Source organism: Grampus griseus, assembly GCF_964374135.1.
Source record: "Grampus griseus genome assembly, chromosome: 1".
Lineage (NCBI taxonomy): Eukaryota > Metazoa > Chordata > Mammalia > Artiodactyla > Delphinidae > Grampus > Grampus griseus.
The window spans coordinates 162,292,937-162,310,446 of NC_139017.1; the positions used below are offsets into that span (position 1 = coordinate 162,292,937).

General features: G+C 54.4%; 1 protein-coding gene across 1 annotated transcript in view; it reads left to right on the forward strand.

Moving 5' to 3' along the window:
• Positions 1 to 17,510, forward strand: part of SLC9A1 (solute carrier family 9 member A1) — a 49,176-nt gene that overhangs the window by 24,745 nt on the left and 6,921 nt on the right. Inside the window, exons 2-5 of the mRNA XM_082680770.1 lie at positions 11,177 to 11,637; positions 14,686 to 14,936; positions 15,843 to 16,060; positions 16,954 to 17,156. Coding sequence (XP_082536896.1) covers positions 11,177 to 11,637; positions 14,686 to 14,936; positions 15,843 to 16,060; positions 16,954 to 17,156 — 1,133 coding nt within the window. The remainder of the gene's footprint in view (positions 1 to 11,176; positions 11,638 to 14,685; positions 14,937 to 15,842; positions 16,061 to 16,953; positions 17,157 to 17,510) is intronic.

Here is a 17,510-nt window from a genome sequence, read left to right on the forward strand (position 1 = left end):
TGGAGGTGAGATGGAAGCTGGGCTGGTCCACCTGCTGGAATCTGCAGGAAGCAGTGCCGGCTGTCCCTGGATCCTAGACTTGATGGCTAGGCAGTTGGAGAGCTCTGCTCCACCCCAGGGTGCTGAGCCTGGGGGCAGCACCGTCTCCCTGACTCCCTCCCCAGGGTGCTTGCAGGCAGGACTTTTTTGCCTCCTCTGTCAGAGCCCTCCAGCAGTTCTGCCTGGTTCATTCACCAGGTTGACCCAGAATTCTCTCTCCAGGCTGCTTAAGGCCTTTTCACAGTCTGGCCCTGGGTGAGCCCTGCACTGGGTCAGTGGTCTCAGCTTTGTGACCTGGCTCTGCTGTTACCTGTGATCCTGGCTGCATGTCTGGATCTCTCTGAACTTCTGTTTCCTCATCTGTTGTCTACTGCCCTGGGTTTTAGTGAGGACCAGAGAAAAGGCTGCTTTATGACCATCCGAGTGATGGTTTCCTCCTCAGCCTTCACTGTCATTTACGCCCAGTAGAAGTCCTCTGCCTACACCACACTCGTTCCGCCTGTCCTGCCTTTTCGAACGCTGGGGCTTTGCTTGGAAGGCCTTCCCCGTGTCTCCCTAACCCCAGCCCTTCCTTCAGACTCAGGCCAGTTCAGCTAGTGTTTAGTGCACACAAGCTTAGTGCCAAACACTGGAGATTAGGTTAAATTAGGACAGGAATTCTGCCCTCAAATAGTCATGCAGACTCAACAAACAAGTTTTACCCTTGCCCTGTGCCAGGCTCTGTGCTAAGTGCTGGAGAGTCAGCGGTGAGTAAGACAGGGTCCCTGCCCTTGAGCAATCTGGACGGGAGACGGCCAACCAGCCACACGGTGTGAGCAGACTCTTTGGGTCTGCTCGGTGCTCCCATGTCTGGGTCTCATGTGGTCCTCACAACAACCTTGTTAGGTCACTGAGGCAGGAGACGATCATCGACTAAGCAAATACTGATTGCAAGCCTACCGTGTGCCAGGCACAGCTCTAGGTGCTAGGGACACGACAGCGACTGGACAGTCTGCCTTGATGGAGTTTGCATTCTGGGTCAGGGGAACCGTCAGTGAGCACAAACAGGAAGTGATAAGTGCTCTTAAGAATGATAAAGCAGGGTAGGCGGATAAGAGGGTACGGGAAGGCCTCCCTGAGGAGGGACCCGTAAGAAGGGAGGGAATCTGCCGTCCACATCCACGTATTCAGTGTAGAACGTTTCAGGCAGAGGAGCCAACAAATGCAAAGGCCCTGGGGTGGAATCATATTTGCATCCAGGGAAAAGCAAGGAGGCCAGTAGCTCCAGAAGGGAGTGAGTGGAGCCAGATCCGGTGTTTGCCACTGGACTGGGTTATGGGTTGTGAGAGAAAGAAAGGAGTCAGGATGATTCCAGGGTTTGGGGCCTGAGCAACTGAGTGATGCTGGGGAGACGGGGACCGTGGGAGGAGGAGCAGGTTTGGGGGTGGGGAAGTGAGAGTTCAGCTCCTGTGCCCTTGCTACTCTGCAGGTCCACCCTGTGCACACCCAGACACACCAGCCTCAGGGTCACCCCACGCCCATCCCACCGGAAGCCTCCCCATCTTCTCAGGCTCACTCCAAGCTCTGTCCTCTGAGAGTCATTTTCTTTCATCAGTGTCTTTCTGGCCTTTCTGAGTGGTCACCAAAACCTAGCTGAGGGTTGCCAGGCACCCCTTCTTCATCACCACCCCCAGATGCTGTGAAGCGCATAGTAGACTCTGTAGCCAATTGAGCTGGGAGGGGTAGAAGGGGCCCCGGATGCCTCCCCAGGGCGCTGTTCCCTCCTCCCCGCCCAGCCAGCACCACCTAAGTCCTGTTCTCTCTTTGCAGCTCCCCCTCCCTCCTCTGCGGCAGCTGAAAATGGGGCGCCAGGACTTGCTTTCTGCACAGCTGTTGTCCTGGAAATGGTAGAATTTCTCTTTGTGTTGCTTTCCTATGGCCACCTCTCTGTACTCCACCTCTCTATATCTGAGTACGATGATATCGTGAGCAAGTTCAAGTTATATCTAATGAATTTAGTTCATTGTTGTGCTTCTAAGCTAAGTGACTTTCAGCTGGGACCTTAAGAACAGCAGGTATTTGGTATACTCAATTTCAGTTTTCTCTTAAATTTGGATTTTGCAAACACTACACACTACCCCCACCAAAAGGAAAAGAAAAACCCAGCTTTCCCAGGGCTCTAAGGTTTCTGGAAATAGAACCTCTATTATTGAACCTCTTGTTTCTTCCCCACCCCAGGTGTGGGCAGACTGGTGCTTGGAGCTCCTGCTGCTGTCTGTAAGTCCTGAGAGCAGTCTGGCAGGAGCCACGACAGGGCTGGGGATGGGGATGGGCAGGGAGGGCAGAGCCCGAGCTAGGGAGTGGCACACCTGGGGCACCAGGAAAGGAAGGGGATGGTGGCTTGAAACCAGACTGATGCCAGGTTCTTTCCCAGCTCAAGCACTCTGTGCTTTCCTCTCCTCCACACTCTGTGGTTGAAATCTGGGGAGCGCAGAAAGGCCTCCTTTGAAAGGGATGTGATTTAGATTTTTCTGATACCAGTGGTACCACAGGGTCAGGAGAAAGCAGAAGCCGAGGCCCTCTGGTCTCACTGCCAGCCGCAGAGGTGAGGCCTCCCTGGAACTCTTAGTGGAGGATCTCAGAGTATAAGGAAGCAGGCTTCAGCCTAATGCCATCGTGGAGGGACCATCCAATACATGATGGCGCAGGCAAGGCCGTACACACAGTGAGGTTGCTTCACAGGGGGCAGGGCTGGGGGGCTGGGGGCGTGGGGTCAGCCTGGGTCTGAAACACTGCTCAGTAACCCTGGCTCTCTGACCTTGGGGCATGTAAGTGGTCATCCCTCTGACCTTCTCTTTACCCACCTTAAAATGGGGACAATAATAGTACCTACTGCAGTAGGGTTGTTGAGAGAATTGAACAAGATGCTGCAGTGAAGTGTTTAGCCCAGTCTCTGCCCCACAGAAGCAGTCACAGCACAGTGTGTAGCTTACACCATTTACACAAAAATTTTAAACTTATAGATACAGAAAAGCTTCGAAGTTTATGTATCAGTCTGTTTCGGGGGTTGGGGGGGGTCGTCGAATGGGTGTAGGAAACGGAGAATCACCGGCGGATTATTCTCCTTTGACTTAATGAACTCATATACTTTTGGAAAAAAGTTTTAAACGACCATGATTTCATTTAAATCACCAAAGTAATATATTTCCATTTTGAAAAAAATCAGAAGAAACCAGTGTGTATCCCATGGTCCCCCGCCAGGGACCCAAACCAGCCACGAGTGTCTTTGGAGCCTGAGGTCCTACCCACCCCCCTGAGCTGCTGCCCTTTCTGGCTGCGCGGAGACCTCTGCTGCCTGCCGTTGCCTGCTGGAGCTCTGTATCTTGTCAACACGCGCAGGCTGTTTACTGCCTGTCCCTGTCCCTGTCCCTACCTCCCCGCCCCTCCGTGAGTCATCCTCCACCTCACCGCATGGGGACTCCATCCAGCATCTATGCTGTGGGGGGTGGGGAGAATCTGTGGGAGTGAAATTCATTCAGCAAATGTTTATGGAGAGCTTGGGTGATTGGGGAGGCTGGACTAGGTACCTAGAGTTGCTGTTCCAGCTCAGGGTGAGGTGAGGGGGAGTAGGGGATACTGAAATGGGACTTGAGACCCAGGGAGAAGTCTGGTGGGAGTGAAAGGCAGGGCAGGAATAGAACCTGGCTCAAGGGCCAGACCTGAAGGTCAGGGGCCCCTCTGAGGCCCGCAGCATCAGCTCGGGCCCCTTGACTTGGGTCCTCGCATGCCTGCCTCCTCCAGCTGTGTGCCAGCACCTTCCTCACTTCCAGTCTCATTTCCAGGCTGGCTGGAGGCCTCAGGGTCCTCGGAAGGCTTTTGAGACGCCCTCTCTGTGCATTTGTTCACTCTTCCCCCATCAGCCCCCTGCCCTCCAGACCCAACTTCAATTCCACATCCTTTAGGAAGCTTCCATCTTTCCCTGAACCCACTCATCCTGAGCATTATTTTCATGGGGCTCAGGATATTTGGAAAGCCACCTCAGATCCATTCGACAAGATTAGTGCCAGCCCCGCGTGCTGGGCTGCCAAGTCGCCTAAAATACCAGCTACAGAGCTCTCACTCCTCAGTTTGCAGGAGCACCTGACTCAGCCTGGGGGTTCAGGGAAGGCTTCCCAGAGGAGGTGACACCTGCGCTGGGTTTTGAAAGGTGGGTAGAAGTTCAAGGTGAAGGATTTCCCTCTGTGTGCACAGAGATGGGGTTTGGGGACTTCTAGCAACTGGAGGACAGGGGTTGATAGGGATGGGAGGTTAAGTGCTAAGAGTTAACGAACCTGGAATCCTGATCACAGCTTCTCCTGCCAGGTCTCCGAGAGGGCCCGGCAAGTCACAGCATCACTCTGCTTACTGCTTTCGAGTCTCCTTGTCCCCCCTGCCCTCCGGCCCATGTGGCATTTCTGTCCTTACCTCCCCTTTATCAATCATCTCTGAAGTTTGTCTGCCACGTCACAATGTACAGGTGCTTCTGTATGCAGTCCCTTGATTCTCAGTTGTCTACACCTGAGGAAACTGAGGTCGTCTGTGGTGATTTGCCCAAGCCTCCTGGTTACTAAAGGGCAGAGCTGGGCCTCAAACCCAGGTTTTGACCTCCTGGCTTAGTCGTCTTTTCCCCATGCCTCAGGTGGCCCAGCGTATGCTGTTGTGTTCTCAGCTAGCTTATTAGCTAATTTCCCACCCAGACTCGATGTTCCCAGAGGGTGGGATCCTGTCTCCCTGAGATGTGGATTGAAACAGGCAAGAGATAGAGGTACCATTTGGAAGAATGATGGGAAAAGGCACAGAGAGAGACAGACTCCACCAGCATGGGGAAGAGTTCTTCTCCAGGTACTTGGAACAGATTTATTTTTGGCTGTTTTGCAGGGGAGGCATATTGCAGACTTGAATTCTCTTCCTGTTGGTGCTCACACATTTAGTTTTCATTGATGCAGCCTGGCACAAAGAACTGGCAATTAGGAGACCTGGGTTCTAATTCTGACTCTGCCACTTCCCAGCTAGGTAGCCTTGGGCAAGTCACTTCACCTCTCTGAGCCTCAGTTTCTTCATCTGTCAAATGGGGGTCAGGATATGAGATGAAATGAGAGGAGCTATGTAAAAGCCTTGCATCAGACACTCTAAGTGTCCAGTAAGTGTTTTTCTCCTTCTCTGTGCTGGAGATTGTATCTTAAAGTGAATCATGATCAAATATAGTCTTACTGAGTGGGCACTGTTGGTTTACATTTTTTTTAAATTGTCGCTCATTGGGTGACTCCTGTGGGCCAGGAGCTCTAAATAAATGATCTCAGTGACACAGCCACCCTGGTCACTGGGTGACCAGGTCAGTCATCACCCCAGCAACAGAGGAGGAACCAAGACTCAAAGAGAAATGTAACAGGTATTCTGCTAAGTGTTTGACATATGCCATCTCATTTAATCTTTTCAGCAACACTCATGTTTGGATATTGGCAAAGGCTTGGCGAAGTCAAGCCTTCCTATTTGTCTTTTTCTTTCCTTGTTTTTCATTCATTCATTACCCATACATCCATTTGCTACGTGCAGGGTACTTATGCTGGGGTCTTTAAAGGATACAGACCCTAGAAGGCCTTTTTTCCTGCTTCTCTCTCTGGTAAACTTCAAAGCCCAATTCAGATGGTCCCTGCTCTGGGAGCATCACCTACTCTTGAAATTTCAGAGCCCCCTTCCTTTTTCCCACACTTCACATCTGAAAGTCAGTTTTATCTCAATTCACAAATAGTTACTATGCCTACTCTATGCTGGCAGCTGGAGACCCAGCTGACTCTAGAAAGTTCCCACCCTTAGGGAGCTTAACACCTAAGTGATGGACAGGTGCGCACCAGCAGGTCATGATAACGTAGAGTGATTCATGCTATACCTGGGTTTTGAAGATTCTAATAAAAATAGCACTCACCGCTTTTTGCCAGCATTGAGCGCTAGCATTGTTTGGCATCCTTTGCCCTGATTATGTCCTCTTGTGCTCCAGAAACCTTCTGAAATAGGCTTTTACACAGATGGGGAGACTGAGGTTAGGAGATGTAACTTGCTCAAGGCCACCAAGCTAGTCAGTGGCTACACCCTGATTGGAACCAAGGGCAGAGGGGCGAGCGCCACACATCTTTGTCTCTGCCGGTCTGGCTGCAAACCTACTGAGGCGCCGCCAACTGCATCTGGTTTATCTTTCTCCCTGGTCCTCAGAGCTGACGTTGATGGTGGGAAGAATCAACACGGAGAGGAATCTGACTCAAGAACAATCAGAGCCCCTCCTACCCCAAAGAACCCTCCGGCCCCAGTGGAGACCGGAGCTGAATACAGACCAGGCAGGCAGGGGCTGACAATTCCCTCCTCCTACCCTAGGAGTTCAGGAGAAGACTGACCGCTTCTGGCTGAGTTAACTGGGGAGTGAGGCAGCAGGCTTAAAAGATGGGAAAGATTCCCCAAGGTCTTTCCTCGGCCTCTAGAGTGGAAGAGGAGCAGTGGCGCGACTTCCCTGGAGAAGAGCTCCTGGGAAGAAACACCTCTGGTACCCTGGGAACCACTTTGGGGCTCTTCAGTCCTGGGTTCTGACGCTCCCCTTAGAAACAAAATAAGAATAAAACCAGGGATAACGTAGGGAGTGGCTAAGAACAGAGACTGGAGCCAGACTGCCTGGATTTGAATCAGTTACCAGCCGCTTGACTTTGAGCAAGTTGCTTCACCTTTCTGTGCCTCAGTTTCCTCATCTCTAAAATGAGGGGATGGTAATTGTGACTTCCCAGAGCTTGGTGAGGTGCAAGTAAGTTAGACGTGTCAGCACATTGCTATAAACCATAGAGTGCCAGGCTTTCCTTGGGAGGTATTACCTTTCATTACTGTAGTTGAGACTGGTTGCTGGGGCAGTTGAAGAGGGAGTTAAACGGAATTGTTGTGCAACCAGGAACCCCTTGGGACCTGGCCGAGTTGCAGCCCCAGAGCAGTCCTCAGGCCTGGAACTAGGGCAGCAGAGCCCATCGCGTGCCCCTGAGTCCCTGGTGACCCGGCACTGGTGGGCCAAGGAGGCCCCTCTTCCCGGCACTCTCCTCTGACCGCCAGGGCAGGGGAAAGATTCGGGAAGTGGGACTGGGGTGTCTGGTCACCCCGGCAACCAAGGGTGATGTGGGAGAGCCTCGCCTGCCTGCTCCACTGCGCCAGTCTCAGCAGATGGGGACAGTCTGAGGAGCTGTAAATAAAATGCTCTCATGGTGGAGAGCAGAGAGGCTGCAGAGGACCAGGAGCCCCTCATCAATAATGAAGTTTAGCCCAGTGCCTGTTCCGTTTACGTGTGTGTGTCAGAGAGAGAGTATGTGCGTGTGTCTGTGTAAGAAGAAGAGGGTGGGTGAATGTGTGTGTTTGTCAGAGTATGTGTGTCAGAGAGAGCAAGAATGGGTGATTGTGTGCATGTGTGTGTGTAAGAAAGCGAGTGTGTGTGTCAGAGAGAGAGTGTGTGTGAGTATGTATGTATGTGTGTGTGTGTGTTCCCACAGTGCCCCCACTTGCCCAACTGCCACCAACACTGGACAGAGTGAGAAACACGTCTCCCCTCCCCCAGCCTCTTCACATCAAAGGGAGGCCAGCCCCAACCTGTGTCGGTGGGTTTGCCCCATGGCGGGGATGTTGAATTCCACACCTTCTCCTCCTGTCCTTGCCCTGGGAGGCCTGGGTGCTCCTGAAGGAGGCCGTGTGGCTTGAGCGATCACTGGACTTGGAGCCTCACGGGTTCTCGTGGTGGGACTGGTCGTGACCACTGACAGGTCACCGCTTCCCTTTGAGTATCAGTTTCCCCAACCGTGTAATGGAGGATTTGGATGGTCTCCAAGGTCTGTTTCACCTCTCACGGAGCTGGATCTGATTCTAACTGCCTCTGCCCCACCCCCGATTCCATCCTGGTGACATCACCACTGCCACGAGTTCGAGCCTTGGAAGTTTTGCCTCATTTCTTGGCATCTTGGGGTCTTGCCTCAGTGCTGGGCCTTTGTGAGGGGACCAGGCACCCAACTGTCCCCCCTTCCACCTCACTCAGTGTCAGCAAGCTTCCTGCGCTTTGAGGGGACTCTTCAGGGTGGAGTCAGGGCCTTGGGAGAGGGACTGCCAGAAAAGGCCCTCAGGCCCCCTTCCACGTGCTGATGACAGAATCTAGCCCCCCCCCCCACCCCGAAGCTGCTTTCCAGTAATGTGCCGCCTACCCGCAGGCCAGGAGCCAGAGTGGATCCCAGACCTTCCTCCCCAGCCTGGGAGAGGCAGGGCCAACACAGGAAGGCCTGGGAGGATCTGCTCCCGGAGCAGGGCTCCAGCCCCAGGTACTCTGGGGACTGGCCTATTTGAAGAAAGTAAGACGCTCTGAGCTAGAGTCAAGCTCCTCCATTAGACTCTGGGGAGGCTGCTGAATTCTGCCGGAGCCCCAGCTTTCTCTTCTGCAAAATGGGGACAGTAGCTATCCCACAGGGCTGTTGTGAGGACTAAAGAGGTGACGTGTGCCATGCTGCCTGCTCAGGGCCTGGCTCCTGATGCACCTTTAGAAGTAATGAACATTCTTCATGTTATTGTTCTTGGCTTGTTTCTCACACACACACACACACACACTCAGCCCCCCACCCCCACCCTGGGGCTGTGCCTTATTTGTCTCTGGGTCTCCGTGCACTGCCTGGCACTTCCTGGGGCCAGGAAAGCTCTGGATTGGATGATGGCAGAGAGGGCCTAACATGCTAGGTGGAGGTGGAAGCTGTCCTCCACCTGCCCTGGGCTGTCTCTTTAGACTCTGCCTCCTCCTGAGGCAGCCGTTGGTGCTCAGCTCCCAGGGGTGGGGGGTCGGGGTGTGGGGGCCAGCTGGCTGGGTTTGGCTTCCCCAAACTCACATGCTGTCCTGTCTCCCCAAGGATATGGTGTCACCCACACATGGTTGGGGGGCGGGTAGAGGTACAGGAATGGTGTTCTGGAGAGGCAAACTAGACGATGCAAAGTTCTGCAGGCAAAAGAGGATGTAGCTCATTTGCAAGGAATTCGTCAAGGTTGAAACATAAGAATAAACAGTGGAGGGACTTCCCTGGCAGTCCAGTGGTTAGGACTCGGTGCTTTCACTGCCGTGGGCCCAGGTTCGATCCCTGGTCAGGGAACTAAGATCCCGCAAGCTGCACAGCATGGCCAAAAAAAAAATTGACAGTGGGGAGCGGGGAGCATGAGACCTCAGCAAGATCAGATGATGGAGGCAGTGCTGAAAGTTTGGACTTTAACCTTTTAGCAAGTGATCAAGGGAGACTCAGACTTAACCTGACCTACCCTTCCCAGTGTACCAGCCGGGTGAACACTGAGGGTTACTGAAGGGCCCTCAAAGACAGGGGATGGGGGAGGGGGCGTTTTTAGCTAAGAGGTGACTTTTGGTCAGGTCTGTTTTCACGTCTCCTGGCCTAGGATGGAGATGCGTTTTTTCCAACATGTTTTGAGTATCTCCTGGGTGCTGGACGCTGTGACAAGGTTCTGGGCCGGATAGTGTACTGAGTCTTGAATTGTAGCTGTACTGGCGCCACCCAGATCAGTACCTGAGAGCAGGAGGGCTTTGGGCATGGGGAGGGATGTTCCTCTTCCTTCCCAAGGATCTCAGGGATGAAGAGAGCAGAGACCTGGCCAAACAGGTTATCGGGAATCATGTGGGTCCTGGCCAAGCCCTTTGCATTTTCAGATCAGTAGATACTTGTTGAGTGCCTACTGTGTCCCCAGCCCTGGAGATATAAACAGGTGTGGAATCTGCCTGCACAGAGCTTACAGGCTAAGGAGGGGAGGAGAGCAAGAGCCTTCACCTTGAGCAAAGTGTCAAGCAGACCCTCTTAACCAAGAGGACCTTGGGGGTTATGTGCCCGACATGCAGCTAGATGCCCAGGTCTTCTCCACCCACCTCCTCACCCAAAACAAACCAAAAACCCATGGCCAAACCCATAGCATTGAGAGGTGCCCTCTCTGAAAGGGATTTTTGCTACCTCCCAGCTCTGGGTTTGGAACCAAGGGGGCCCGCTGCAGAGAGTGGCCTGCTGCTACTGCTGGTCAGAACCTGGCTTGGGGAGATAGTTGATGGGTCTCAAGCAGAGGGGCATTTTATGCCTTAATGGGGAGGAAGGAGGGGTTGACTTAAAGAACTGCGGAATTTGATGGGAGCTTCTGAGTCAGACCTGGGTTCTGTCCTGGTTCTGCTACTGATTTGCTGTGTGACCTCGGGCAAGTCCCTTCCCCTTTCTGAGCTTCAGTTGCCCTGTCTTTACAGTGGGTGGAATTGGGCTAGAAACAGGATGGCAAACAGGTTTTGTCTCACATGCAAAAGTGATGTATTGCTGTCGGCCTCCTGAGCAGCTCTCTGGGCTCAGCAGGAAGGTACGCGAGTCTGGGGTGGGAAGTTGCTGCGTGCGTTCTGCACGTTTGCAGGCCCCTGGCAGTATGATTCCCCAGGTTCCTTCCTGCACTGATGCTCTTTGACTCCTCTGTGCTTCTTCCTATCTCCTGTGTCACTTCCCTACCAACCATTGTCTGCCTTTTGCTTAAATACCTCCATGATGAGGAACTGGCTGTCTTCCCTCAGACAGAATTGCTGGATTGTTAGGCCTGGTCTTGAGCTCACATCTGTCTCCCTGAACTTGTCCCTGGAAAGTGACTTGGGTTCAGGTGTAGGTAATGCCCTTAGGATCGCAGATAGAAGTTGTGAGTGGGGACGGCACCAGAAAAGAACTCCTGCCCTGACCTGGGCAGACAGGGTGGTCAGGGAACTTGGAGCCCCCGTAATCAGTGTATAATTTCTGCTTTCTGGAGTCATACAGAGCTGCTTCTTTATACTCCTTTGTGACAGTGACAGAGATAGCATCTGTATATCCTTTGCAAAAAGCACTTTAACAACATCATCACTTAGTTTATACAGCAACCCTCTGAGGCTGGTATCATCAGCTCTGTTTTACAGGCGAGGAAGCTGAGGCTCAGGAAGTTAACAGAGCGGCCTTCTGAAACCCAGCCTGTGCCCCTCTCACCAGCTGCCCTCCTCATCCCCAACCCCATCCCCAGCCTTCTGTTCTCCTTGCTCCCCGCAAGCCCATGCCTCCCATTCTCTCACCCTCTGCAGGTTTCCATGTGATCCCCACCATCTCGAGCATTGTCCCGGAGAGCTGCCTACTGATCGTGGTGGGGCTGCTGGTGGGGGGCCTGATCAAGGGCGTGGGCGAGACGCCCCCCTTCCTGCAGTCAGACGTCTTCTTCCTCTTCCTGCTGCCGCCTATCATCCTGGATGCGGGCTACTTCCTGCCGCTGCGGCAGTTCACAGAGAACCTGGGCACCATCCTGATCTTCGCTGTGGTGGGCACGCTGTGGAATGCCTTCTTCCTGGGCGGCCTCATGTACGCCGTGTGCCTGGTGGGCGGCGAGCAGATCAACAACATCGGCCTCCTGGAAAACCTGCTCTTCGGCAGCATCATTTCAGCCGTGGACCCCGTGGCCGTGCTGGCCGTCTTCGAGGAAATTCACATCAATGAGCTGCTGCACATCCTTGTCTTCGGGGAGTCCCTGCTCAATGACGCCGTCACTGTGGTGAGGGGGCAGGGACCACACCCACGTGCACACAAGACGCAGATCCGAATTCAGGTCCAGAGTGAATCCCACATCCACCCGCTAATGATAGTAATAAGATAGCAAATGTCCCTTCCTGCTTGCTGTGTGCGGACATCATGATGGGCACTGGACGTGGATTATCTCATTTCATCCTCATGACCACCTTAGGAGGTGCTTATTATTCTCACTTTACAAAGGAGGAATCAGGCTCAAAGAAGTTAAATAACTCGCTAGAATATGATAGAACCAAAATTAGAAGCCAGGTCTGTCTGACCTCAGGACCTGAGCTCTTGGCCTTACCAGGTCATATGCTCTGTCCCTGATGGATTGTGGTGTGATCCTGGTTGAATTACTTGTCCTCTTTGTACCTCAGTTTACCCTTTATAGACCGTTTAGTCTCTGAGGGGCATTTCGGCTTTCATGGTAGCTGTGTCTTAAGTTAGAGTTTAATTTGTGCAGAGTTCGAGGGCAGCAATTGTGGAAGGGGACCTTGCCTCTAAAACCTACAGAAGGTGACAAGTGGGTTGGTTTGGGTTGGCCACTTCCTTACTGTGTGAGCTTAGGCAAGCTGTACCTCTCTGGGCCTCACCTTTGACAGCTGCAAAGTGGCAGAGTAGTTAGTGCTTTCCTTCCGGGTCTAGCGAGGACAGACACCCCCTACTGCAGGGTCTGCACGTGGCAAGGCTGTATATGTTTGCACATACCCTTCCTCCCAGTCGGCTTCCTCAGGAAACAGATACGTGTATGTGCACACTCACGTTGTGTTGTGGAAACACCTACACCCCCCTCCTAGCTGGACCCCTCAGAGAGCAGCTGCCCGCACAGGAAAACACAAGGACACGTGTGCACGCTCGCACACACACTCCCACTTCCCCCCCAGCCCCTCAGGAAGCCGCACCTGAAAGAAGCAACAGACGGTGGTGGTCGGCTGCTGACAGCCTGGGCTTCCTCTCCCTCTTCCTTCCCCGCCACCCTCATCAGCTCCTCGTGAGGCTGGTGGAGCAGCAGCCTGACCTGAGCAGGCTGGCGTCTGTCCTGTCTCTTCTTGCCCAGGGTTACCACACCAGCCTGTTGCCCCATCTGTAACAGGGATTGCAGTGCTTAGCCTGTCATCCTCCCGGGGTTCTGACAGGAGTCACACTCACTGATGTCTGCAAAATCAGTGAGTGCCAGAGACGAAGCCCTCCCCAGAGGATCTGGGTGTCGGGGTTCAGGTTGGCACTACTGGGGAGCAGCAGGGCGTGGTTGCAAGAGTGGATACCTCAGTCCAGCCACCTTGGGCCACGGCCACGCCTCCCCAAGACGGTGGCAGCGTTGGTGGTAATCGCTGGTGTTCACTGAGTACTTCCTGTCGGAATATGTATTGTCTCATCTAATCTGCACAGAAACTCCATGAGCTTAGCATGGTAATTTCCCCCAGTTTTCCAGGTGAGGAAACTGAGGCACTGAGAGACTAAGGAACTCGTCCAAGGTCATATTAGCTGATAAATGATGTAACTGGGGTTCAGATCTACACAGTCTGAGTCCAGAGTCCAAATGCTTACCAGTATGCTACTCTGCTTCTCTAGTCCCAGTGACAGTGGTACCAGGCCAGAAAGGAGGACCTTGCCCTCTATACATGCCCCATTGGCCCAGGTGGTGCACTTTAGGGGCCCATGAATTTTCTCAGGCCAGGAGTAAGTTTAGGTAGCCCAGGGCTGAGAATGCACTGCTGTCCTTCACCGGAGCCCTGCCCTGTCTCCCAGACAGCTGTGTCCTGGCAGCACCGGGGACTGGCTGGTGCTTGGCATCTCCCCTTCCTGCCTAGCCCCAGTCAGGCCCTTTCTAGAGCTCTGGGCATGGGTGTGAGTGCCCCATTTTCCAGACAGTAGAGCTGAAGGCTGCCCCAAGCTGAGTGACCTCAGGCCTTTGCCCTGGAGCAAAGGTGCCCTGCTTCCAGGTGCGGCCCAGGTACTGGGGGCTTCGGAGGGTTCTGTCTCAGGGACCCTCAGGTCCTCTTCCCCACTCCCTCAGCGTCCCCCGGGCCTGGACACTCCCCAGCTGGTTTCTAGGTAGAGCTGTTTCGGAGCAGGCCAAGCAGCCAGCACCTGAGAGGGGGCAGAACCTCCAAGCTGAATGCCCGGGGAGGCCCCATCCACGGCTGTCAGGGAACACGCTCTAGGCCCGGTTCTGCTGCTCCTGGGCTGGGGGCCGTCTGGCAAGTTGCTTCACTCCTCTGAGACTAAGTTTAGCAAAGGGACAAGCATCCTTAGCCTGCCTACCTCTTCAGGCTGTAGTGTGTCGAGCAGCATGACCATAATCAAAGCGCTTTACTGTGTATGAAGTGCCGCTTGAGGTCTGATGGTAGTGATACAATGACCGTTTATTTCCCCCGCCCGGAGGTGGGGAAGCCATGGAGAGCCTCTCGTCCCACAGTGCCTGAACCTGGTGGTTCATTGCAACCACCCGTTGAGCAGAGATTTCTGGGCCCCACTTCCAGACAGTCCAAGTCGGGTATGTATGGCCTGGCCGTGTATATTTTCAGAGAACTTCAGCGGTTAAGTCCTGTCCTAGTTCATTATCTGAACTCCCCCTGCTTTGTGCCGAAGGAAAAACCGAAATCCAGACAAGGATGTGAGAGGCGAACTCGGTGCAGCAGCAGCTAATACTGTGATAGGCACTTTGCCTTCGTCGACTAATTTAATCTCACAATAGCCCTGTAAAGTCGGGACTATTACCCCTATTTTCTGGTCAGGAGAACTAAAGCACAGGGAGGTTGAGTAATTTGCCTCACGTGTACAACTGGGGAGCGGCAGAGCCAGAACTTCAACCCAGGTGGTTTGGCCGCAGAGCTGTGCTCTCCACCTGCACAGCATGTTGCAGGCCCGAAGACCCTCTGGCCCCGAGGCCGGTGGTTTGGGCACCTGGTTGGTGCTAGGGTTTCTCTGCTACCACATGGCCGTGGTCAGCGGAGGGGATAGGATCACCCTGGGTGGACCCCAGGGAGCCGTGGGGCATCCTGCCGACCAACCTGCGCACTCTTCCTAGGTCCTGTATCACCTCTTTGAGGAGTTTGCCAACTACGACCGCGTGGGCATCGTGGACATCGTCCTCGGCTTCCTGAGCTTCTTTGTGGTGTCCCTGGGCGGGGTGTTTGTGGGCGTGGTCTACGGGGTCATCGCAGCCTTCACCTCCCGGTTCACCTCCCACATCCGCGTCATCGAGCCGCTCTTCGTCTTCCTCTACAGCTACATGGCCTACCTGTCAGCCGAGCTCTTCCACCTGTCGGGCATCATGGCGTGAGTCTGGGCGTGGTGTGGGGGGCTGCCAACTCAGATTCCCCAGGCTGGTAGGGTCAAAGGGAGCTACCCAGCGCCCATCCCCCAGATCCAGACTCCAGGTCCCGGGACTGCCCCTGAAGCACTGAGTTTAAGGTTCTGGAAAGTCTCAGCCCAGCTATTTCTTCCCCTCGTTTGTCGCAAAGGGAACCCCTTGGTGGTAGCCGGACACAGTCACTCGTGCTTGCTGCTGCCCTCAGCAGCCCCAGCAAGGAGGCTCCAGGCTTCCCTTGAAGTGAGGGTCCTGGAGGTCCTGAGGCCCCAGACAGGTCTTGAAGCCAGGGGAGTGTGGAGGGGCAGTGAGGTGCAAAGGTGCTCACAGTAGGGGAGGCCACTGGAAGTGTGGGGCACTGGGGGTGACCGCGAGGAGGCTGGGCCAGCAGGAATGGGGCCCAGGTGTGGGCACCGGGCTGGGAGGCCTCGGGCTGCTGCTCGGAAGAGAGCTCCCTGTGGGGACCCCCACAGGTTAAAGGGACGCCACACTCGGGGGGATAAACCTGAGGTCGCAGACCTGACTTCTGTAAGGTGGAGTGGCAGCGTGGCCTCGGGGAGAAGGAACAGGCCTAGGAGCTGGGCAGCCCTTCGTTTGCGTCTCAGCTCTGCCACTCGCTGGCCGTGTGGCCGTGGGCAGGCGACTTTATTTCTACAAGTCTCAGATCTCTCGTCTAGAAAACACAAGAATATGCCTGTGTCTACAGGGTTGGGTGAGAGGATTGAGTGAGAACAGGTGTGCGAAGCCCGCAGGGGCGTCTGACTCGTAAGGGGAGCTCAGGAGACGGGCACCTGTCCGCCTCCCTGGCTGTGGAGGCGCTTTGGGAGGGCGCAGCTCGACTCTGAACCCTGAACCCCGCGCTTCCCTGACCCCAGACTCATTGCCTCGGGAGTGGTGATGCGCCCCTACGTGGAGGCCAACATCTCCCACAAGTCCCACACGACCATCAAGTATTTCCTGAAGATGTGGAGCAGCGTCAGCGAGACCCTCATCTTCATCTTCCTCGGCGTCTCCACCGTGGCCGGCTCCCACCACTGGAACTGGACCTTTGTCATCAGCACCCTGCTCTTCTGCCTCATCGCCCGAGTGCTGGGTGAGGTCCCGGGCCCGAGCCAGGGGAGGTGTGTGTGCGTGCTGGGGGTGGGTGCTGTGTGTGTGTCTGTGTGTGTGTGAGAAGTGCGCTGGGTGGAGGGGCTGGGGTTGGCTCCTGGCTGGGCTTCCCCACTCCTGCTGTCTGCAGTGCCGAGGCCATGATGGGCCTTTGAGGGGAGAGGGACGTGCTTGAGGTGCATCCGTGATCTCTGGGGAGACAGTCATGGTGTGCCAATGGAGGCCCACAGAGCCAGGTCTGTGAGTGTCTGGACTTTAGCACTTTCAAAGCTGCCTGCAGTTCCTTCCAACCTCTGCTGCTAGCCGGGGGTGCGCACGGGGACCAGGCCTTAGGCCCTTGGCTGCTGCTTCACCTGCCAGACACACATTACCTCAGTGATGGCACGGCTTCCCCGCTCTGGATCTCACCTCCTCTCTGAGGTTAGGTCTGGCCGTCGCATTTACTTGCTGCACTGTCTTAAAACCCCTTTAATCCTCCAGAAATTCTGGTTCTGTGGGTTGAGATTGGACTCTGAACTCTGCATTTTTAAATAACTTTTTATTACAGAAGATTTCAAACACACAGAAAAGTAGATCCGTCCTATTTAATAGGTGTCAACTTGTGGCCGTCTCTTTTCCCATCCTCCCCTGACCTCCAGCCACTGGAGGCCTCTGTAATGTCTCTAAAATATATCCAGGTTGAGGGCCCCCCTTAAATTGAAGATCCACCCAGCTCTTGGATTGAGGGATCTGGAGCATGTTGGGCCGAGGGACCCGAGAAACGAGTGAGCCAGGTGGGCTTACTAGTGGAGGCTTCCTCCAGACAGAGAAGTCTCTCTGCTGCAGAAGCCAGGAGGGTCTGGGACAGCCTGACCCCTCTCTTCCCCTCCCCGGCAGGCGTGCTGGGCCTGACCTGGTTCATCAACAAGTTCCGCATCGTGAAACTGACCCCCAAGGACCAGTTCATCATTGCCTACGGGGGCCTGCGAGGGGCCATCGCCTTCTCCCTGGGCTACCTCCTGGACAAGAAGCACTTTCCCATGTGTGACCTGTTCCTCACGGCCATTATCACCGTCATCTTCTTCACCGTCTTTGTGCAGGTGCTGGACAGGGTGGAGCAGCCCTGCCTGGGGACCCTGACTCTAGCAGGAAAGAGGAAGCACGTGACCCAAGAGGGGGCCCATGGGTTCTAGTCCCAGCTCCACTGATAACTAGTGCAGTTATCACAGGCACAAGCCACTCCCCCTTTCTGGGCCCCAGTGTCCTAAATTGTAAAGGGAGAGTTGTGATCATGCGTCATTGAAAAGTGACCAATCAGAATGTAAAGTAACCAGACTGCTGCCTAGTTTAGTTAGGAATTCAAATAGCATTAAGAGGAGTGGGTCCAGTCAGCAGGCCCATGATGCTCATTGTAGGGGCTTAAGGAAGTGGTTTAATGTCTTAGGATCTTAGTT